The sequence below is a fragment of the Lagopus muta genome, chromosome 19, assembly GCF_023343835.1.
Source record: "Lagopus muta isolate bLagMut1 chromosome 19, bLagMut1 primary, whole genome shotgun sequence".
NCBI classification, from domain to species: Eukaryota; Metazoa; Chordata; class Aves; order Galliformes; family Phasianidae; genus Lagopus; species Lagopus muta.
The window spans coordinates 636,221-658,047 of NC_064451.1; the positions used below are offsets into that span (position 1 = coordinate 636,221).

Genomic DNA, 21,827 nt, shown 5'->3' on the forward strand with positions numbered 1-21,827 from the left:
TGGTGCACAACCCGCATCATGGCTCCATGTCCCCATCGACCCTTGCTGCCTGCATACGGTCTGGAAGGTCTTGCCATTGGGAGAGACCAGTTCACCCCTGTCTCCTGTGCTGGGATCCTCTCCCTGCCATGATCCTTCAGGTTGTTATGACAGAACAAGGGGAAATGGCTTCAAATTAAAGGAGGGGAGATTGAGACTGGGACATAAGGCAGCTTTTTACACTCAGGGCAGTGAGGCACTGCACAGATTGCACAGAGAGGTGGCGATGCCCCGTCCCTGCAGACAGCCATGGTCAGGCTGCTGGGGCTCTGAGCACTGCTGGAGCCGTGGGTGTCCCTGTGCACTGCAGGGAGTGGGACCTGATGGTCCTTCCAACTCAGTTCTATGGTGCCCACAGTGACTTGCAGGCATTGGAAGAGAGAGCATAGCCTGGACAGTGCCTGTGCAGGACACTGTCACCATCATGACGGCTGTCACGCAGCAGCTCTGTGCAGCTCTCCAGCCATCCCCAGGGCACAGAGGAAATGCAGCAGGGTGGGGAAACCAAAAACTTCCCTGCTTCCTCTCATCACAGCTCCAGCAATGCCCTAGAGCACCACACACCCACTCTGGACCCCATGATCCCACGCGTGGGAGCGCAGCTGGGTCACAGGCACAGTGGCACCCCTGCCCCTTCCTGTCCCAGGGATTGTCCCTGGCTCTGAGTCATTACAGCCTGGTCCCTAATTGCTATTTACACTGTGGCATGGAGTTCAAGGAACTGGGTTAGGAAGATGGTGGCACTGGTCCCAGTGGGGCACAAGGAGGGCTGGCAGTATGAGGGACTGGGGACCTTTCCAAGGGAAAGGGCTGGGGACCACAGACTTGCTTAAGCCTGGATTGAGGCAGGGCACCAGCTGGGGCAGAGGATGGGTCCAGCAGCTCATGGAATGGGAAACCATCAGTGGCACTCCAGGAGCTCAGCACCAAACCTCCTGTGCCTGTCCCTGCTGGCCTCGGCCACCAGAGACAGGAGGAACAGGTCTGTCGGGGCAGCCTCCCACTGCAGGCACTGCTGCTGCTGACTAACGCCGGGTGGGGAGGCTGCCATGCAACAGCTCACTTCCTTTAGGTCCTACCACAAACAACGGCTGCAGCCAAGGCCATAGCTACAGCAATGCCTGCGGGTGCTGCCAGCCCAGTATGGGGGCACTGTAAGCTGAGGACCCAGGAAGGCAGCTCAGTGTCATGCAGGAGACAGCCAGTAGCCTCCCACTACAGAGACCCCTGTCCCCAAACCCAGGGGGGGAGTGCACACAGGGAGCCAGGCCTCACCCGCAGCCCCAGCAGGTTCCCCCACCATTCCCTGGGAATGGGATTGGATTAACGAACGCCCTCTGCCAGGCCCCTGCCCTGGCTGGAATAACCTCAGCCCAAGGACGATGCCAAAGGCAGATCATTCTGCTGGCTCCTTTATTCAGGCACAGCTCAGGCAGAGCAGAGACTTATGACCAGGTTTCGGACTGGAAGCGCTGGGACCGTTCCAGGGCTGATAAATACTCTTCTGCTTCAGAGGGCGACAGGCCACCTTCCAGCTGCAGCACTGACTGCAGGGCTTCAGCCACCGCCGCTGGCATCTGCTTGGCATTTCTGGAAAAGAGAGCAGTGGTGTGACAGAGGGGGAGCAGGAAAACCAAGGCTCATCCACCTCTCCCCTGCTCCAGTGAGGCAGCCAGACCCAGTGCCCCAGCACACTGCCTGGCTGCAGTGGTAACCCGCCTCACCCACAGTGCGGGCTCCCTGCCACCAGTAAATGGCAGCTTCAGGACACAGCTGCACCACTCCCTAGAAAGCAGAGCTGTTACCCCACACAGGGCTTCTAAGCACTGGCATCTGCAGGCAAAGATGTGCACTCAGTACCCATTGCGGAGCTGAGAGCACCACAGCTCAGTGCCCTCAGTTCTGGCCCCTGTACTTCCCATCAGCATCATTAGAGAAACACAGGGAACAGTTCCTAGTCATAATTTCACTGCAGGAGGGCAGGAAATGACCCTTTCATCTCAGGGAGGCATTCAATGGCAGAGGTGCCTGATCCTGAGCTGGGCAGGACAACGGCTGCAAGGGAGCAGGATGAAGGCACCACTGCCTCAGCCTCCTGCCAATAAAGCCAAAACGTTTGTTTTGATGGTGGCAGTTACAATGGAATTTAGTTCAAACCTCAAAGTAAGAGAAATGGTGAAGTAAACACAAGCTCCTGTGTAAAAATACCCAAATAGGATTCACAACACTTTCAAGTGCAATTATTTCTAATGGGAAATAAGGAATTCAGACTTTTTCTGTGAGTTTCATTTGAAGAACTGTGTGACAAAAAAACATTCAATAAAGAAAAATTCCCAGGCAGTCCTAACTGGAGTGAGCACATCCTTGCTGTTTCCCAAGAACCAGGGAGAATTCTGACTTGCATTGAAGCTGATTAATGTCTCAAAATACACAGAAAGGAGGTCTTCTGTTTTTAGAAGAGTCGTACTGCTTCTGAGTCAGGCAATGATATGTGAGTGCAAGACAGTGGAACCGTGGCTGTGATGGAGAACACGCCAAATCTGTTTTCTGTAGGAGACACCCTCAGCTCATTGGCCCTGGGCTGGATAAGCTGGGCACAGCCAGCAAGGAGGGACAGCCCTGAGTCCCCAGCTGCTCACTCAGGGTGAACCACGGGTCAAAGCCCACCTATGCTAGTAAGTCCCAGAGTGACCTGACATCCATCCATCCTCATGGCCCTTCCAAAATCCCACACCAGGGAGCCATGCAAGCTCCGATCTATCCAAGACATTCAACTTTGGGAAAGAAACCAAACCAAGCCCCACACCTGTGGGTTACAGGTCCCAGACAGCACTGCAATACAGTGCACAGTTGAGCAGGCAGCACAACCAGCATAGAAACAATCAGGCAGCCACTGGCCCTTCCTGGGTAGTAAACACAAATCTCATTCTCCCAGGAATGCAGTGAGGCCAGTCTCACCCTGCAAGGCACCAGGAAGTGTGAGATGTGCAGGAAAGAGACTCCTGCAATCACTGCTTATATCAACAGCAAGGTACATTTGTTGGGCTTGTGTCCTGCCTTCCAGGTCATGTAGGTGCAGGGCAAACACCATTGCTTCTCTCTTATCAACTTGTGGAGCCCGAAGTCTTTCACGATGCTCTCACCTGGGCAGCCTCCCCCCTGCTCAAGCAGCACCAGGGCAGGCAGGTGAAAGGATTTATCCGGGAAAGGAGCTGCAAACACTGCCTCTGAATGCTCCCAGCTTCTGGACACCAGCTTTTGGCCACTGGTTGAGGATTTCCAAGAAGCTCAGGTGAGCAGCTGAGTCAGTCCCAAAAGCAGCCGCTCAAGAGCTACAGCACAGTTGCAGCCCTGTTACATACTGCTTCAGGAGCCTCCCACCCATCCAAGCAGCAGAACTGCAGTTCTTTGGCCCACTTTGACTGGAGGAGAGCAGTGCGAAAAGATAAAGGGTTCTGCCACAGATGGACTTGCTGTGGGTCAGAGCTGAGGCAGCCCTGGACAGTGCTACCATGGTTGCAGCTCTGCCCCTCCTAACTGGAGTGCAGGCTAGGTAAGAAAAGGGCCCTCAACCCAGGGCTTTCCAAGCAGACTGCAAGGAGGGCAGGAACCAGCTGGTCCCTCTGCAGCGGCCATTGCAGCTCCCCAACACCTGCTGGGTGCAGGGTGTGCTTGCTTCGGTGGCTGAGCCATGGGAAAGCCTCCAGGGAGCTGGAGAAGCATCAATGCAAGGCCCTGCTCCCCCTGGTCCCTGTGGAGAAACCTCACTCACCCAGCCAGGTAGATGTGAGCGCTTTGGCCATTCAGCAGCTCCCATAGCAGCCGTCCATTCTCCCGGATGCGGTGCTGAACATACACTTTCTCCTCCTGCAAGAAACAGTGCTGAGCCCACCAGCAGTACCAATACCCACCTGGCCCTCAGTGCACAAACAGATTGCTCTCAGGGTCTGCTTGCAAGAGCTCAAGGCTGTGCAGCCCCTTTGGAGAATGGAGGGCATCAGGTGCTCATCAAAGCAGATCAATTCTTGCACAGGGCAAGAACTCCATGTGCATGTCAGTGCACTCTGACAGATCAATGGGAGATAGGTGCAAGCAGCAGGAGCTTCAGAGGGGAAAGCCCCTAAATCCTTTGGCTGCTTCCTGCCTGTTGTCAGCTCCATTGAACAGCCCAGGGTGCAGGGCTGTGAGCCCCATGAAGGCTCCTCCTCTTCCTGAGTGGACAGAGGCCTCACAGCCCCTCATACCAGGGCTGCTGTGAAGTACAGCCTCTCCTGCACCTTTGGCTGCTGGTTGCAGTCACCCACTGGAGGCCTGGAACAGCTCAAAAGCGTAGGAAACCTGGAGGGAGTCCCACCCCTTTCCTCTCCAGTGCTTAGAGACTGGGTACAACTGGCTCTCAGCAAAGCACAGACCAGCAGAGCAGAGTTCCCAAAGGGTTAATCCTCAACACTTCAGGCATCCTGCCTGCAGCCCTGGCGCCTGCCCAAAAGGAACTCCATTGCCAACGTGCTTGAATTCACTGCCGGCCCAGACAGCTCCCCCACGACAAAGGTGACACTGTGATGCAGACCAGGCCCTGTGCTGCATGTCCCATCATGCTGGGCCCTGCAAAGGGGTGAGGTGAGCCGCAGGCACAGCCTCCTCCCTGCATTGTCACACCTCCCATCCACCCTGAGGCAATAAGGCTCCTGACGCATTTCAGGCTCTGGAGGTGTGTGTGGGAGCACCCCAAGCAGCCTTGGCCCCATTTGTCCCAGCAATTGTCACAGTGCACTCAGGTCCCACATAGCGCCAGCAGCAGCAGCGCACAGGAGAATCAAGTCACCTCTGGGCACAGCTACGCAGCCCTGACCCACCACAGGAGGTAAGTAAGTCCATTGCAAGCACCAACACAGCCAGCCAGCTGCCCGACCTCAGCATAATTAACGTTAATCAGCTAAGTGCTGATAGAGGCTCTATCAATGAGGCCAGGGCTCTGAGCAGGTCGTTTATGGACCTAGCTACCTAGAAACCAGAGCACCCAAGAGACAAACTCAGGTCATAATGTCTCAGCTAAAGCCCAGGGCATCCTGCTGAGAATTAGTGACAGCCGCATTAGGAAGGGATCAATCTGCTCTGCAGGGCAGAAGCGATGTGACAGAAGGTCGCTACATGGGAACCTTACAGAAGAAGAGGGAAATCCTGCTCAGCTATGGAGCATCCCAGCTCCTGTCAGGCTCTTTAAAAAGAAATTTTTGATGAGTTAACATCTGTGGCATCTGCTGGAGCTGCAGGCACAGCAGCTCCACATCCCACCTAGCCATGCTGCTGAGCAGCTCCCTGTGCAGAACTGCAGAGACACAGTGGCAGCAGAACCCAATCCGTTTTGTGCCACAAAATCTGCAAAGCTGGAGGAGCCAAGAGGAACACACTGCTGTAAGCCCTGGCCCTACAGTCTGCGAGGGCAGGAAGTCTCTAGGGCTGCCCTCCAGATTTGAGGAGCTGTATGTCTCCCATCCACTGTGTGAGCCAATGGAAAAAAGGCAGAATACTCATCCAAAAAGCCTCTGCTCTACCACTCCTGTTAATCAAAGACTCAGAAAGCCTTCACAGAGGCATCTCACTCACGCCTTACAAGTAACCAGATAAAAGATGCTGGCTTAATGTCAGTGCATACACACAGCCAGGAGAAAAGGACTGGCACAGCTGAGCTACCTAGGAATACCATTCTCACTGACCCTTTTTATCAGATATCTCTGTTTCAAAGGCAGGCTGAGCTTTTCATACCATCAAAGGATCGGGCAAGGCAGTCAAACAGGGACTCACTGAGCCACTCCCGCAACTTAAAAACCTTGCAGCCCAGAGAGGGGCTGAGGGAGAGATGCCCACCAAAGGCACTGGCTGGGAAGTAAGGGAGGTGTGGGGTGCTCTTCCCTCCTGGGAGCTTCTGCCTACACCACTGAGACTCTGGGGAGCTGGCACAACAGCACCACAAAATGGGGCAGGAAGCCAAGCTCTTCAGCTTCAGCTGGTGATCAGAGGGACACAGTGGGGATGGCAGCATTCAACCAAGAAAAGTTATTGCCTGTTGACCCTCCCCCTTCATCCCAAAGAGGCCTGAGAGCTGCTCACGTGGCTCAGACAAACAAAGCTGGCTAACACCTTATCTGCTCTGGCACTTACCAGCTCTGTCTCAGTGACCTTTCCAACTCAGCACAGCCAGCTGTGTCACAGATTGGCCCCTGTGCTGCTGCTGGTAATCTTGGCCAGCACCCAGGTGGTGCAGGGGAGCAAGGTGATCACTGTGCCATACCACCAGGTCCGTCACAGGCACAGGGGCAAAAACCCCAGCAGGTTCCCATCAGCGCAGCCAAGGTGCTTCTGCGTACAACCTGCTCCTCCAAGAACTAACCTGGTCCCTGGAGAAGGCCGTGAAAAGCATCAGGAAGCCCTTTGTCACCAGTTCTTCCCACTCTGCCTGGCAGTAGAAGTCTTTGGATTTCTGGCGGCAGCCAAAGAACAAGCAGTTCCCTGTGGAGAGCAGATCAGAACGGCTGTGCTGGGTGGACGAAATGCCCCGTGAGGGCCATCAGTACCCATGCAACTCAAGAACTGTGTAAGCATGAATGCACATGACCTGCGACAACCAGAGGCTGGAAATGTGGGGTGTGGTGGGCAAGTAGGGCAGGGCAGGGTGAGCCCTTGCAGGGCTGCCAGCTCCCCTCCACCAGCCTATTAGCAGCCTTCTGCAGAGATACACAAGTGGGCCAGGGCAGTGATGATGGGACAAGGGCAGAGGGAAAACTGCTTGCGCAGCAGCAATCTCAGCAACCCAACTCCACTTCCAGGGAACCAAGAAAGAGGCACTTCAGAGCCCTGCCCTGACCCAACAAGCAGCCTGGCAGCCCAGCCTGTGAATAACCACATAGTCTGCACACATCAGGCTCTCTCTGGTGCTGACCTCCCTCAGAGCCCAGCCTGCTTCCAACTACAGTAAAGCTCGAGCCCGTCCAAACCCACAGGAGCACCCAGTTCCTCATTCCTCCTATATGCTGAACATAGACTTGCCAGCAGCAAGGGGCACCTCATGCCCACCCCTCACCTTTCTGTCCTTGTGCCACTCGCTCCTGTATAGCTGCTCGGAAAGGTGCCACCCCTGTGCCAGGGCCAATCATGATTACAGGAGTGTCAGGGTCAGCTGGGAATTTCATTCCTCCTTTCTTCACCCAAAGAGGTACCCGGACATCACCTGCAAACAGACTCAGCATTCAACACTGCTGGAGATGTCCAGCAATAAGAGCAATATCAGCTGCAGGAAGCGAGGAGCAGCCCTCTGTAAGGACTGCAGAGCACACCGGTGCTGGGAGTAGGAGGGTCAAACGAGTGGGAGTAAGTCAGGAGCTCACAGGGCTCAGGGCAAGCTAGGGGAGCACATCATGCTCCAAAGATGGGAGCAGTGAGGAAGGCTGTGCATTTAGCCTGTCCTGCTGGCATTGGTGCTCCACCAATGGTTGAGACAACTCCAGCATGCAGCCAGCACACAAGCTGCTGCCAGCTCCATCAGCTCTGTGCAATCCATGCTGTGCTTTGAAGCAAGCACACAGGTCCTCACATAGTCCAATTAATGTTACCTTGCTCTGGGTTGAGAGATGCCAACCATGTAGAGCAGAGACCACGGCGGGGCCTGCTGAGCCGCGTCTTGTACCGCACTACTGCCACGAGGATCTGGATCCGGCCGGGATGAGCCTGTGTGCAGACAGCAGCCATGAGAACCAAGACACCCAGTACAGCTCAGTGAGGAGCACCCAATACCTCTAACAGGGACAGACTCCATTGCCCAACTCATACCAGGCAACACTCATCCCAACCTGAAACAGGTGCTCAGACACAGAGCAGGCTAAAAGGGTTTTCCTAGTGCAGCACAGCGATAGGAATGCTCTGTGCAGCTGGCAATGGTGACAGAGACACTTCAAGCCAAGAGCCCTCCATGGAAAGCAACTGCCACCAGTGCTCGGGCTGACATCTGCCAAGGCACCGGGGCTGGGTCCCACCGCCACCTCCCGGCAGCAGCAGGAAGCAGCACAACCCTCTTTCTGCAGCCAGGACCTGCCAGCCTCTACAGTACCAGGTCTCACTGCTCCCTGTGACAGTGCAGAGTCTGCACCGCACCAGCCCCAGCACATGCGAGCACCTTAACCTGCAGTGGGGGTTCAGGTGGGCTGTGGATATTCACAGGGTCAGGCAGTGCAGCCTGAACACCCATGGTGCACTGTGCTGGTGCAGCACCAGCAGTGTCCTGGCACTAAGTTCAGCGCCTGACATGAGGCTGAGAAGGACCAAGCTCTTACCAGCAAGGAGGAGGCGATGGAGAAGGCGCGGGGTCTGATGCGAGGGATGAGGTCCAGCAGGTACTCAGGTGGAATTGCAGATGTGGTGTGAGGGAAATCCCAGAGGGCCTGCAAAGTCACGGAGAGCAGAGCTCGTGCATCTCAGAAAGCAGCCTGCCTGCTTTTCTGGGGCAGCAGAGGTCGTCCTGTAGCACTGCCACCCTCACCCAAAGACCCAACAGCAGGGGTTCTCTGAGCACCAATCTGCCTGTCCCACTGCCCTACCCTTGTCCCCAGGCTGCAACACAAAAACCACAACAGAGCCTAAGAATTTGGAGCAAGCCTTAGCCTGCTTATTCCAAGGACAACTGAGAAAATGAGCGAAGTAAATTAAATTCCTCAGTCAATAAATTGCTGCTCATCATCTGTCTCCTCTGCCTTGGCTGCTTTATTTCTATGGCACAGTCCTCAAGGATGGGTCTGCTATGCTCCCCCAGACCAACCTCAAGGGTGGTCCTGCGAGGTCGGTTGCAGTAGCTGTACAACTCTTCCTGGCCCTGTGCAGAGCTGAACTCCTGCAGCTTCTCCCGCTCCAGCTCGTTCGTAGAGAACTGGGACAAGAGCTCAAAGAAGGAGCGCCGTGGCACACAGGAGATGTCCAGGTAGTGGGTGACCAGGTGTCGGATGGTGCAGGGCTGCAGCAAGTGAGCAGGGAGGGCTGTGCCTGCAAGAGAGGCACCAGAGAGAGCTCAGGGCCAGCTCTGGCACTCTCCAGCCCTGCTGCATGAGGGCATCCACATGCTACAGGAAGGTCTAATGGAGCTGACGTTAGCCACCACCACTGCTGCTTCCCACCATACACCCCCACTCCATCCTGTTCTTCCCAGCTTGCTTTGCAAGCTCACATGCTTGCAACAGAGAACATCAGCGGTGCTGAGCACTCCCTTTTTCTAAGTACTTCTGGACAATGCCTTATCCATATGGTTCCCACCATGCCCACACACCGCAATGGAAATAACCAGCAGCGTCCTATGTGCCAGGCCTGTCCTTGTCTCCTCCTTCTCCTACTGGGGTGCAACAAGTAGCTTGAATTTCTCTGGGGTTTGCTTCCCAGGCCCAAATCCCAGCACTGACAGTCAGTCAAGAGACGGTGGGGGAAGGCAGGACATATAGTCTTGAAGTAGCAACTACTGGCTAAAAAGAAGGGGTCTACTGCAACCTCTATGGGTACTCAGAACATCTCATTGCAACAGCACGTGGGGTGAAAGGAAAGATGAAAAGAGTTCCAGCCACTGCTACCTAAAAAAAGACCACAGAATCGCTCTGCAAAATCTGGCATCTGACCAATCAAACCAAACTGGTACTGAAGTGTTTCAAAGCATGACAGACTACTGAGAGGACAGGGATGCTCACATGCTGATCTGCAGGTGCACCAACCAGGATCTGTGATTCTTCATGAGACGCAGATCCCTGCAGGTGAACTGAAATGCCAGGGACCAATGCTGGGACATATCAGGATCAAGAGTGCTCAGAGATGGCAGGGATGGAGCTCTGGCATCTTGGAGACGGAGCACCTGTTCCCTGCTATGTAGCTTAGACACTTCCATAGAAGCCTGTTAGGAGGTCCTCACAGCACTGTCTAGCCTCAGGTGGCATCAAGCAGAGGGGCTGGCAATTGTGCTGCATCCTTTGTAAGGTCCAGGACTTCTCCCTTCCTGGTGCTGACCACACCAATCACGCTGCAGAGAAGGATATCAAGGGATTCATGTGCTCTCCATGTATGGGTAAAAAGACTGTGATGCTGAAGATGTCTGCTGGGTTCTTTCACTTCTGGAGGCAATCAGGAAAAAAAGGAACAAACCAAAGCACAGTTTAAAGTACAAAGGAAAGTCTTGGGGTGACGTTTTCCAGTAGATCTCATATTGACTTCCTGTGGTCTTCAGTTCCCCAGACCAGGGAGGTGATGAGCACTCAGTGGGGAGGAAAGAAGAGAAACCAACCACTCCTGGCATCATGCAGGCTGCAGAGCCATAGCAATGCCTGGTGAGTGGGTGCCTCCAGGAGGATTTTCTGGTTGTTGGTGCCAGTGCGTGGCTGCAAAAGCACCTCCATGAGGACTCTGAGGTGTAGGCAGAGCCAGGGGACCTGCATGCCCCAGCAAAGAATCATAGGCATGGATGGGGGCAGAAGTGAGAGCAACCTGATTTGGGTCTTGGGCTGGTGAGCATGCAGGATCTTTCACACTCTGAGCTGGTGAAGATATAAGGCAGCCCTGGTACCACCGGGTCCCTTCCATAAGCCTAATGAAAGACCTATATGCATAGAGAGTTGGGAGAGAAGGAGAGCCCCAGCACTGCAGGGCAGGCAGATGTCTTGTATCAGCCAGCCACAAATCCTTATTTCCTTAACTACTGGATCTAAAGCAAAGGAAAAGCAGATCTCCAGGCTTGGCAGAGAGGCAAAGGAGTGGCCAGCAGCACTTACCAGGCTCTGTGGGCTTCAGCAAAAAGCATTGGTCTGGATCCAAGCGAAGGAGCTGGCAGAACTGCTGCACATCTTCAGGGCAGTTCTGGGGCTGGATCATCACCACGTCTCCAGCGCTGAACCTGCAGATGCAGCAGGAACTGCTGAGCATGGCCACAGGCAATCCTACAGGCAGAGCACCGTGACCCCAACCAGCACCCACAACAGAGGAGAGGCCACAGCTCAGCCAAATTCCCATTGCCACTAACACTAAGCTCCCTAACCTGACAAGGCAGAGCTGTCCCACAAAACAGGACCCACGCTACTGCACATCTCCTATGTCCTGACTTTGTCATGGAGTGGGACAGCACAGAGGCTGCAGTCTCTGAAGAAGGACAGAGGAAATAAGGAAGATTATAGGACATCTGATCTCGCACTAAAAAAAGCTTGGGGGAGTCAGAAAAACACTCACGTGATCCCTGATCCTGTGACATCAAACTCGATGAGCCGGACATCCTGGAAATGGGATTCAGCCGTGATGCGCTGGTTGGACACCATACGAGCAGCAAAGGGATGAAGCTCCGAAGGAAGAGCCCTGGGTGGTGTTGGCTGGAGCAGGCTGCTGTCAGAGTGCAGGGAGTCCTCAGCCAAGTAGTGCAGGGTGTATCTAGGGGGCAGGCTGCAGGAATTACAGCAATGCAGTCAATTCTATGCCACAGCTCATCCACTTAGCTTTACATAGCTATGGCCTTATACAGGGAGGCAGGGACACTCTGAAGTCTCCCACAACATCCACCACCCACTATCCCTGTTCCTTGGAGCTGACTCATGGTAAGAGATCACAGTGCAACAATACTGTCAGGAGGAGATCTCAAAGATGCTGTAATACAGCAAAGTAAGCCTGTCTAGTGGAAGCAGTTAGGTCTTAGGGATGCTTGGGACATCAGTAGCTTTGTGAGGAGGTGTCTTGGCCTCCACCCTAGAAGCATCTCTCCACTCCAGAGAACAGTCACAGAAGACATTTCACACCAGCCATTTCCAGCAAACCTCAACACTCACCATACATCAGGACTGATGACCTCAAGGCCAGGAGGGAGAGGATACAGGGCAAGGATCTTGTCCCATAAGGCCAGGAGCCACGGATCAACCACTGCATCTGGCCTGCAAGTGAGACACTGAGGTTGCAACAGAGTTGTGCCTCCCTCACCATCCTTCCACGAACCAGCAATGCTACTCCTGCCGTCTGCACTACTGTCAGAGCTCAGGGAGGCTGCAGTGCCACAGACAACTGTGGCTTTGCATCCCTTGGTGGGTCTGACATCTTCTTGGACAGTGCTGGACCTGCCCTGGGACACAATCTCTGATGCCCTTTCGCAGCACAGGCGTTCACCCCTTGCAGTTCCACCAGACCTAGGCAATATGCTGGGAGTCATGGGATACCCCAGTGAAACAAGTGATCCCAGCCTCGGCACAGAAGAGCCCTGAGCAGAGACCAGCATGCTCACACAGAGCAGGAGGCCACTGCCTATGTCTGGAGTGTGGGAGCAGTAGTGCAACACAGCCCCCCACCTCATCACCCCTCCATGAGGCTCTTACCCCAAGTCGTGCTGGTCATCTCCCAATGCAACGGGCAGCAGTGGGTTGCCCCCAAGCTGTAGCAGCCGTTTGTGCAGCTTCTTGGCAATAAAATTAAACCTAGGCAGAGAATAATCACAGCTGTAGAGGGCAGGCTCCTCCAGCAGGACAACAGACATTGTAGCCAATTGGCTACACAGGCCAGCATGTGCAGCACACACAGCCTTGCCCAGCCCTCCATTGTGGGACAACTCGGAGATGTAGCAGCTGTTACTGCTTGCTAGGCCACACAGGCTGTACCCAACTTTGGAGGGACTCTTCAAGGGGTCCAGTTTCCCTTCAGGTCAGCTCCCAGAGGGAGAAACACTTCCCTCCCTATCCCTGTCCCTCACAGTCCCACGCTACCACTGTAGCTCTGTTGGGCACACGGGGATAACAACTGGGAGAGAACTGAGACCAGTGGGGCTGGCTGTCACCTCTAACTATGTTTGATGCCTTCTTCTGGCTTGGTCCAGAAATTTCTGTGACGCAGGCTTTCCCGCAATTCAGAGAGCTGTGTGTCTGTAACAGCTAACCAGAAAACAGTGTCTGCAACAATACAGCAAAGTATCTGCTTGAAGAGGCTAGGAGGAAGGATGTGGCAAAAGCCTAGCTCCTGGGGGTTAGAAGGGACATAGACTCGTAGGGCAAGAATTTTGAAGGCAGGTGGGAATTAGGTTTTGCCTGAACCGCTGCTCTAGAGTCAGGCTTTGATTCTGCTTGTCCACTCCATTCCCCACCCTCTCACCCAAGCTGCCAGGATTAGCTGTTGGGACAGGCAAGGAGTGCAGGAGCTGCTTACTTGGGATAGGAGGAATCACCGAGGCCCAGCACGGCGTAGTCCATCTGGCAAAGGGAAGCAGGAGGCAGGTTCTTCCGGAACAGAAACCTCCAGAACATCTGCAAAGGACAGGGCCAGGAGTCACACTGCTGTGCACAGATGCCTTCCCGCCCTGCTGGCACACACCACAGGGCTCCTTCAGCCCTCTGCTGAGTCCTGACAGAGAGGGGAGCACAGCCTTCTGCAGAAGTGACTCCTGAAAGCAGCTATGCTGGCGATGGGAGGGGGACAGTGCTTTGTGAGCCCTCTGCAGACCTGAGAATGTTACTGTGGCAGGGTCCCTTTCGGCTGCCAAAGCTGCTGAAATCTCACCAGCCTGCAGTACAGCAGTAACACAAGGTGCTCCTTAGCCCTACAAAGGTTGGCACTAGGGGACTATGGCCATTCTGACTAAGCCAACATCTGCTTCACACTTCACACTGCCCCAAAAGAGTCCTCTCCCCCCAAAAAATAGTACTCAAGATACTTGAAGGAATAAGTCAGATCAGTGGATCAGAGACACAAAAGCAACATGGACATACATATACATATCCTACCTTCATGTTGTCGGGTGGGTCACCCTGGCCAGTGGTTGCACACACAAATACCACCAACAGCTCATTGATGAGGTTTGCCTGCAGGCAGAAACAAGCTTGCGAAGGTGCATCCAGCTGCATACAGCAGCTTACAGATGTGCCTCACTGTCCAGACCCAGCTGCTCTCATGGCACTGGGCTCACAGACAGACCACAGTCAGTATAACACCCACAGCCCTACCCAGTATAGCCTCCTTTACAGGCACTGCAGCAGCATCTGCTGCCCATGTGCTAACTGCAGCATCAGTTCCCTGGTGCTCTACCTTGCAGGAACACAAAGCATGGCTGAGCAACTGCCACCCAACACGGACTCCCAAGTCATTGTGCAGTTTTCATATTTTCAGCTGGATTAAGCACAAACCACCCTCAGGAGGGGCACAGAGATGGGGTCTGGTGAAGCACATGTCACAGCAAGGGTGGAAGCTGTCTGAGCCCCAGAAATGATGTTGGGGGGATGAAGCAAGACCAGAACTGCCTACGCAGCTCCCTGGCTGGCCACTCACCACATCATAGCTGTCCAGAGCCTCTACTCTGCACTGAAAGTGCCGACGTTTGGCTTCTCTGCCAATTCTTTCAGCTGTATCTTGAGCAGTCCCAGTTTGGCTGCCAAAAAGAATAAGGAGTCTTCGTTCTGTCATCTGCAAGAAACAAACCCAAAGAAAACAGCAGGAGATTAGGTGTTGCTAGACCAACAACTACCCTAGCTTCAGAGAAGTGCTGGCAGCTGTGGGTTTGAGTGAAATTAGAATGCAGCAAACAGCAAGCATGGGGGTAGCCAAACAGTATGGTGAGAGTTGCACAATTCAAGGTGCCCATCCCCAAACAGCACTGACGCATGACACCCTCTTCACTGCAGCACCCAGGCTTGCAGGAGCAGCAGGGACACTGCTGTTGCCCAGCTGTCAACACTGACAACAAAGGGAGAATCCAGGGACAGAAATTCACATTCTGGCTCGTTTTAGCTTTCCTCACCACCTGTGCTCAGCGCATGGGTCACCCTGCGCTTCTGATTTCAGCACGTCTACCCCGGTGCCATAAGCACCCAAACCCAAGCGGCCTGGAGCAGCACCCAAAGCCCAGTAACGCAGCCACGCGTGCTGGGTCGCGATGCTTACACTGCACGGCTACACAGCCGCCTCCCTCAGCAAGGGCCCTGAACTTCCATCCCCAGGAAACCCGGCGTCTCCACGGGCAGTCTGTGCTGCTCCAGAACAGCCAAAAAAAAAGCCGAAAGAAAGCAGCGCCCCCATCACAGAGCAGCTCCTGCAGCACCAGCGGGCCCAGAGCGGAGCGCATCGGGGAACGGGACACGGGAGACCCGGTAGAAAGAAATACCCGAGAACACGGACACCAGGTAAGAGGAGATGCTTGGGGGAACGGAGGCACCCGGGGAAGGAGGTCAGCTGAAAAGGAAACGAGGAGCGAGAGCGACAGCAACACAACCGCACCGCACTCACCGCTCATCACCCCCACCCTGCCGCCACTTCCGGCTCAGCCACTTCTGGCTCATCCATTTCCGGTGACGTCATCGCACGGCGCCGCGTCCCGCTGGGCGCAGGGAGGGGGCGGTGCGGCCGGGCCTGGCCCGGTGGCCCGGGGCCCCGTGAGCGGCGGGAGAGGCGGGACGGAGGGACGGAGGGACGATGCTGTTCTCCCTGCGGGAGCTGGTGCAGTGGCTGGGCTTCGCCACTTTCGAGATCTTCTTGCACGGCCTCGCCCTGCTGGTGTTCTCCGTGCTGCTGGTGCTGAAGGTGGACAGCGAGGCCTCGCCGCTCTCCTGGTGGGTCGTTTTCGTCCCCTTCTTCGTCGCAGACGGCCTCAGCACCTACTTCACCGCCATCGTGTCGGTGCGGCTCTTCCAGGACGGCGAGAAGCGGCTGGCAGTGCTGCGGCTCTTCTGGATCCTCACCATCCTCAGCCTCAAGTTCGTCTTCGAGATGCTGCTGTGCCAGAAGCTGGTGGAGCGCACGCGGGAGCTGTGGTACGGACTCATCATGTCGCCCGTCTTCATCCTTCTGCAGCTCCTCATGATTAGGGCCTGCCGTGTGAACTGAGCCTTTGGGGCCGTCCCGGCCCGGCGCTGTGCAGTGAGGCTGGGCGCAGGGTTTGGGAGGAGCACGCCGTTCTGCTGCGGAGCATTTTGTTTCTTCAGAAACTGCTTTTGCATTTCAGGCTCACTCAGTCCGTGGTGTGAGTCTTAAAATATCCCAAGTGCAGGCACTTTATGGTATGCCAGGTGTATTATTTTAAAATAAAAGTGCATGGAATAATTTGGTTTATTCCTCTATTCCTTTCTTCCCCAGAAAGTATCTGTACTTAAAACTGCTGCCTGAAGAGCACATGGAGGTGAAATTAATTGCTTCTGTAGTGCCAAGAGCTCTGCAGCCACCATCTCATGCACTGCCTGAGACCGTGGTCATAATGATCCATTATCTTCAGTAGAATTGCTTATTTATCTCTATCTTGCTCCTGATCAGTGCTGCATGCCTTCAGTGTGCTGGCAGCGTTTTATGGGGCTGAGCTCTGAGCCAGAGAGAGCTGCTGTGCATATTTTTGGACAGAAATGTGTATTTTTATTTTCTATTGTGGATCTGTTCCCTACAGGTAGGCATTGGGGTGCTGGCAGGGGTAGCTCAGCCCTTCAAGGAAGTGTGTGGATCAGTGTGTTAGATGCCAGTGCCTGAGGGATCTCTGTGTCACAGTGTCACAGCCACCACAAGCATGTTAAGAACCTGGGTCTGCCCCTTGACCTGTCTGTGAGACGTCAAGTTTTGCTTTGATGTCGAGGCCCTGACAACTCTTCTCTTTTTTGTAATGAGAGCAGCAAAAAACTCGTCTCCTGGTAGTGGGGACCTCCAGCTTCAGCTGCTCTTTCACCCATCCTGCCTGCCCCATGTACGCAGCTGCTGGCACCACCCTGGGCTCTCTGCACTCTCAGGATCTGTTTCATGGAGATAAGCTGTTGAGAAGTGCTACAGTGCAGGGCTCGTGAACCTGGGGGATAACAAGGGGTGTAGCGGGCAGAGCATGCATTAAAAGAAGCTGAGATTTGCTGTGATGTGATCTGAGGAATTCAGTTGCTTCTGAAGTTTCATGAAGGAGACTTTTCCAGCTTTGTACCTGAGTTCTAGAAAACCTGTAATTGTCTGGCCTCTTGCATAACTTGTGTTTGCTTTTAGCGTTTTGGAAGCATGCAGGAAGGAAAGGACCAATGTCCCAATTTCTTCTTTGGTGTACTGGTTATATAAACTCGTGGTGTGAGTTCAGAGCAGATCTCATGGGATATTCCTTATCACCTTCCCTTTTGAAAAAGCTCTCTACAGCAGAGTGCCTGGTGCTTCATTCAGGGAACAACAGCTTTGTTACAGATTGCCTCTGAGGCCTGCATAAGGAGCACACAGGACATTACCATGTTGATTAATGGCAGAAACTGCAGGCTTCAAGGAGAGAATTTGCACAGAGGAGAACTTGGAGGAAAGGGCAGTGATAAATCACCCTTCCCAAGGGCTGCCCGTGCCTGGAAGCTGGGATATGAGGACCTGTGTGCTGTCCTTGTGAGCAGATGTGGGCACATAGGCTAGGAAACGTGGCCCAGGTAAACAAGTGTTGGCCAAGAGCATAAATCTAAGTAATTAATCTTAATAATCTAGTATTTCAGTGAAACGCTGAAGCTCCCATTGATTCTTTTGCTTTTTAGCTGCAATCGCTGGAGATAACAGATAACTCAGATAATAGGTTGATAATATGTATTGAATATATGTCAAGTTTAGACAAAGGCTAGTAAGTATACTGGAGGTGTGAAAAGCCATTTGCTGCTCCCACAGTGCTCTCATTCACGATGACTGATGATGTTCTTTGTGTCTTCTGAGTTAATGTGACACCAAGCCAGATGTGAGAGCCACCTTGTGGCGTTACTGCTGCCAATGTCCCCATATGTGTGATGATATGTGTGAACATATGAGCCATGTTGGTGGTACAAACCCTCCTGGGCTGCCTGGGGCTGCTGAGGACGTGCAGACGTGGCGGCATCCACATGCAGCGATGAGGACGGATGGCACCAACCAAACACATGGCTGGGCCACAGACAGGTGTCTGCATCTGCAGTGTAATGAGCAGTTAAAGGGCACGGGGGAGCTGTGCCTGCCTGCGGTCGCCAGTACCCACGCAGTGAGAGAAGGGGTTGCTGCTGAGCTAAGTGCGGTGTTGCAGAGCCAGGTAGAAGAAGGAACTGACTGAATGTGTACAAGGGAGTGATTAGTGTTGGTTTCGACTGCTCCTGGCATATTTCTCTCACTCTGCTGTGCTGCTGGTGAGTGTGCTTGTGGTGAGCGAGCTGTGTGGCCAGACTGAGCAGAGGGAGCTGGGATGCTGGGGAATCACAGAACGGCTTGGGTAGAAGTGACCTTACAGCCCCCCAGCCCCACTCCTGCCGTGGGTTTGTTGTCCCCCACCAGCTCAGGCTGCCCAGGGCCCCATTCACTGCCTGGGCACTTCCAAGAATAAGGCACCCACAGTTTCTCTGGGCAGCAGTGCCAGTGCCACTTCCTATCTGGGAGGGTGGGAAGTGAATCCCACCAAGGAGATGCATACCTGAGGTGCCAGCAAAGTGCTCATGGGCTGACTAGTGGGAGAGGGGATGTGCTGCTTCTCCATCCCAGCCACATCTTCTGGACCCTGGGCTCCCCTTCTCTCCTTTGCCTGTAGCCAAAGGAGAGAAGCCAAAGCAGCCCCAGGCTGCTGCTGAGCCCTTGCCCTTCTGGCTCTCACCAAGCTCAGTTCAGGCTGTCCAACAGGTCTGGCCATCGTTAGCAAGGCATCAGTGGGCAGATAGAGAGGAGCACCGTGGTGGCTTAAACCTTTTCTTCCCCAGCAGCCAGGTGAGACTGAGTGGTTCCAGGCAGGGGTTGGCATTTGGGGCATGGGCAAAGGCAACTACTGCCTGTCGGGACATTGGCAGTGCCCTGTGAGTACAGGGCAGACCTCTCCCAGCCCTGGGAGATGCTCTGATGGCAATGAGACAGATGGCTGCTGCTTTTCTCCCTAGTGAGCTGCTTTTCTCCCTTGTGCACAAAGAGGGAATTTCCACTGGTGATGAAGGTTGTCCCTGCATGCTGGTGCTTGCTCATCCGGGCTGTTACAGAGAGGCAGTGGCAGAACCGGTGTCAGTCGAGCAGGATCCCTCAGCTGGCACCTCAGGCTGGGCCGTGTGGTGTGACCTGCTTCTGGACTGGGTGTCCCCAGTGACTCTAAGTGGCTTGTGCTAGCCTTGGATCACTGCAAGTAGAGGACAGGAGCGCCCATTTAGCTTGGTCCTTTTGAACCTTTAGGTGGCGCCGGCACTCGGATGTGGGGAGCTGGCTCCTCTGCTTCTGCATCTCCTTTGAAGTGGTTTTCCAGGGCTTGGTGCCAACCAGGTGAGGCCATGCTGTTCCCAAGCTTACCTTGAGTCAGTCCACTTGGAGCCAGCTGTTGCTCACTTGCGTCACGTTATGGTGCCCCAAGGTCACAGCACCTGGGAGGAAGCAGGAGCTGTTTCTTGTCCTCTCCCTGCTTGCACGACAAGTTCATCCCCACTCTTGGGGATGCACCCACAAAGCCACAAGTCATGGTTCACAGGCACTGTGTCACCTCACTGACTTCTTCACATGGGGCTGGGGTGAGGACTGGGGGTGGTGTGGTGAGGGTGGGACAGGGCTGGCGTGAGTGGTGGCACTGCCAGGGTCTGCTGAAGTGTGTGAAGGACACAGAGGAAGGAAATGGTGGGACATGGGGATGGAGAGGAGTGGGAAGCAGGAGGAATCTCTGAGTCAGGAGAGGACGCTCACTGAGTCCTTTGGGGATGGATGGATGCCTTTGGGCTGCTGGTGCTCCCCACCCACCCAGCTAATTAACACAGGAAAGGGGCACACCACGAGAAGATCAGAGAGATGATGGTATCCCACAGCCTCGCTGTGACACGGGGCAGCTCCTGGCACTGAGCAGTGGTGGGGCTTGCCCAGCCCCATCAGACCCAACCTGACTGTGTCACCAGGCTGTGGGGTGTGACACGGGATGATGCCACATCCACCTGCATGCGGCTCATCCTGCATTTCGTGCACCCCCAGCTCTGTTCTCCAAGGCCAGGCAAGCTCTCAGGTGCGTTTGGGGACACAGGGGTGGCATGGAAATGTGGGTGCTGCCCTCAGGGAGGGCGTGAGGACTGCATACACAGTGGGGAGGTTGTGGTGTTCTGGCACCTGGAGCAGCCAGGCTGCTTCCTGGGAATCGCTTCATGCTCAGGGACACAAGTCCTGCAGCAAAACTTCTCACTGAACCAATGTGGTTGGGGTGATATGAGCTGTGAATGCTCCTGGGAGCATCCCCCCGTGCTGGGGTTGAGCCTGTGGCAGGGACGGCCCCAGAACTGGTTGTCACCCCTCTCTGTGTCCCAGCACTCCCTCTGCAACAGGAGCAGCTCTTGGATAGACAGCTTTGTGTGGGGGTGACCATGCTGGAGGGAGACCAGTCTGGTTTTGCCCTGTCTGTATCATTCCTTCAGAGCATAGCCCAGGCCAGGACACCCTGACCAGGCTTCATATATGGGAGGAACAAGCGTCCAGTATGACCTGAGATACCACAGGGACATGAGGGATCCCAAAGCAGACAGCTGTGATGACTTGGTCCCAGCAGCATCCAACTGCATTTTGATATGGGAACACCTGGGAGCCTTCTCAACATGGCTGTGGCTTTCACATGGCAGTGTGCTGGGAGTCAGGAGCTGGGAGCTGCGCCTCTGGAAGGATGCTTGGGCTGTGGTTTGGACAGCATCCTGCTTTGCCCCAAGTTGGTGGGAGCAGATGTGCCATGTGAGCAAGCACACATGGGCTGTCTGAGGAAAATGATGTGGGAGATGTAGAGAACCTGGACCAGATGGCACCATTGGTGCTATTGCCACGGTGGGAGCCCCAGCCCCTGGATATGGGCTGTGTTTTCCAGAGCCATTCTGTCATGCATAGATGTCTGGAGCTGCCCTCAAGTAAACCCAAGTCTTGCGAGCCCTAACTGGGAGCAGCCACTGACTGCTGGGTTTGCTGAGGGAAAGGTAAGAAAAGGCCAAATTTTAGTTGGGCTTTGAGGCTGGACACAATCATCTCAAATATCTCCACTTCATCTCCACTAAGCACACTTCTGACATCTGCCTCCCAGCTGCGCTGCAGCTGTGGTGCCAAGCCATGCGGCACATTGCGGTGTGCACTGCCACCCGGGGCTCGTGGCTAGGCTGCCTCATCTCTTCAAACCCTAGAGACTGAGGTTTGTGAGTGGGGCAGAGCCTTTACTGACTCATCTCCATCAGCTGCTCTCTGTGCTTGAAACTCACCAGCTTATTGCAATGTTCAGTGCAGAGGATTAGTAACCCTGGCAGCAAGCCTGGATGATTTCTTTCTTTCAGCCATTCATTTCCACACGTGCAAGGGAAATACAGCTAAGTAAGAACCATCTGTTGCTCAAAAAGAAGCCCTTCACTGGTGTGCTTCCCCCTCTCACTGCCCCTGCCAGACTTGCTGCGCATCCCAGATGCCGTCTGTAGGGCAGACCCATCCGGTCCTTGGATGCTTATCACCAGCATAGAGAGCAATGTCACTCCTTGGTGCTCCCCACCTCCACAGCACCCACACCCCTTTCATCCCACTCACTGTGCCGGCCTCTTTGCTGCAAAGTGGTGGGGGACTGTGGGCAAGACATGCATGGAAGGAAACCAGGGATGTGGACACTCTTTCAGAGGGCTACAGAGAGTGAGACACCAAGATCAGAAAGGAGCTCACTGGTTTACTGTGTGTGCAGGAGGTAGAGACAACACATGGGTGTCAGGAGTGGGAATTCTATGATGTGCTGATGGGCTTCCCAGCTCATACTGTATTCCCATAATTAAGCTTTGTTTTGTGTTCAATAAGCTCCTGTTCAGAGGACATGTCTTACCTCTGTGTAGATGACAGCAAATTGCAGCCCTGGT

The 21,827-nt window shown here is 54.5% G+C and overlaps 2 protein-coding genes across 5 annotated transcripts; one reads left to right on the forward strand and one right to left on the reverse strand.

Moving 5' to 3' along the window:
* Positions 1 to 981: 981 nt before the first annotated feature.
* Positions 982 to 15,370, reverse strand: NDOR1 (NADPH dependent diflavin oxidoreductase 1). Of its 4 annotated transcripts, XM_048966267.1 has the most exons (16): positions 15,173 to 15,262; positions 14,953 to 15,038; positions 14,341 to 14,475; positions 13,800 to 13,877; positions 13,225 to 13,322; positions 12,405 to 12,503; positions 11,868 to 11,969; positions 11,281 to 11,487; positions 10,830 to 10,951; positions 8,849 to 9,069; positions 8,367 to 8,474; positions 7,650 to 7,764; positions 7,121 to 7,267; positions 6,431 to 6,549; positions 3,812 to 3,906; positions 982 to 1,629 (listed from the first exon to the last, which is right to left on the reverse strand). In XM_048966267.1, the coding sequence occupies exons 3-16, from the start codon at positions 14,473 to 14,475 to the stop codon at positions 1,485 to 1,487; spliced, it is 1,791 nt and encodes a 596-aa protein (XP_048822224.1). In that variant the 5' UTR covers positions 14,953 to 15,038; positions 15,173 to 15,262; the 3' UTR covers positions 982 to 1,484. The 4 variants fall into 4 exon arrangements, with proteins under 4 accessions (XP_048822224.1, XP_048822226.1, XP_048822225.1 ...); XM_048966269.1 differs by lacking the exon at positions 14,953 to 15,038 and having other exon boundaries at positions 15,187 to 15,286; XM_048966268.1 differs by lacking the exon at positions 14,953 to 15,038 and having other exon boundaries at positions 15,173 to 15,279.
* Positions 15,358 to 16,107, forward strand: TMEM203 (transmembrane protein 203). Its single transcript, XM_048966272.1, has one exon. The coding sequence runs from the start codon at positions 15,481 to 15,483 to the stop codon at positions 15,889 to 15,891; it is 411 nt and encodes a 136-aa protein (XP_048822229.1). The 5' UTR covers positions 15,358 to 15,480; the 3' UTR covers positions 15,892 to 16,107.
* The last annotated feature ends 5,720 nt before the right edge of the window (positions 16,108 to 21,827 follow it).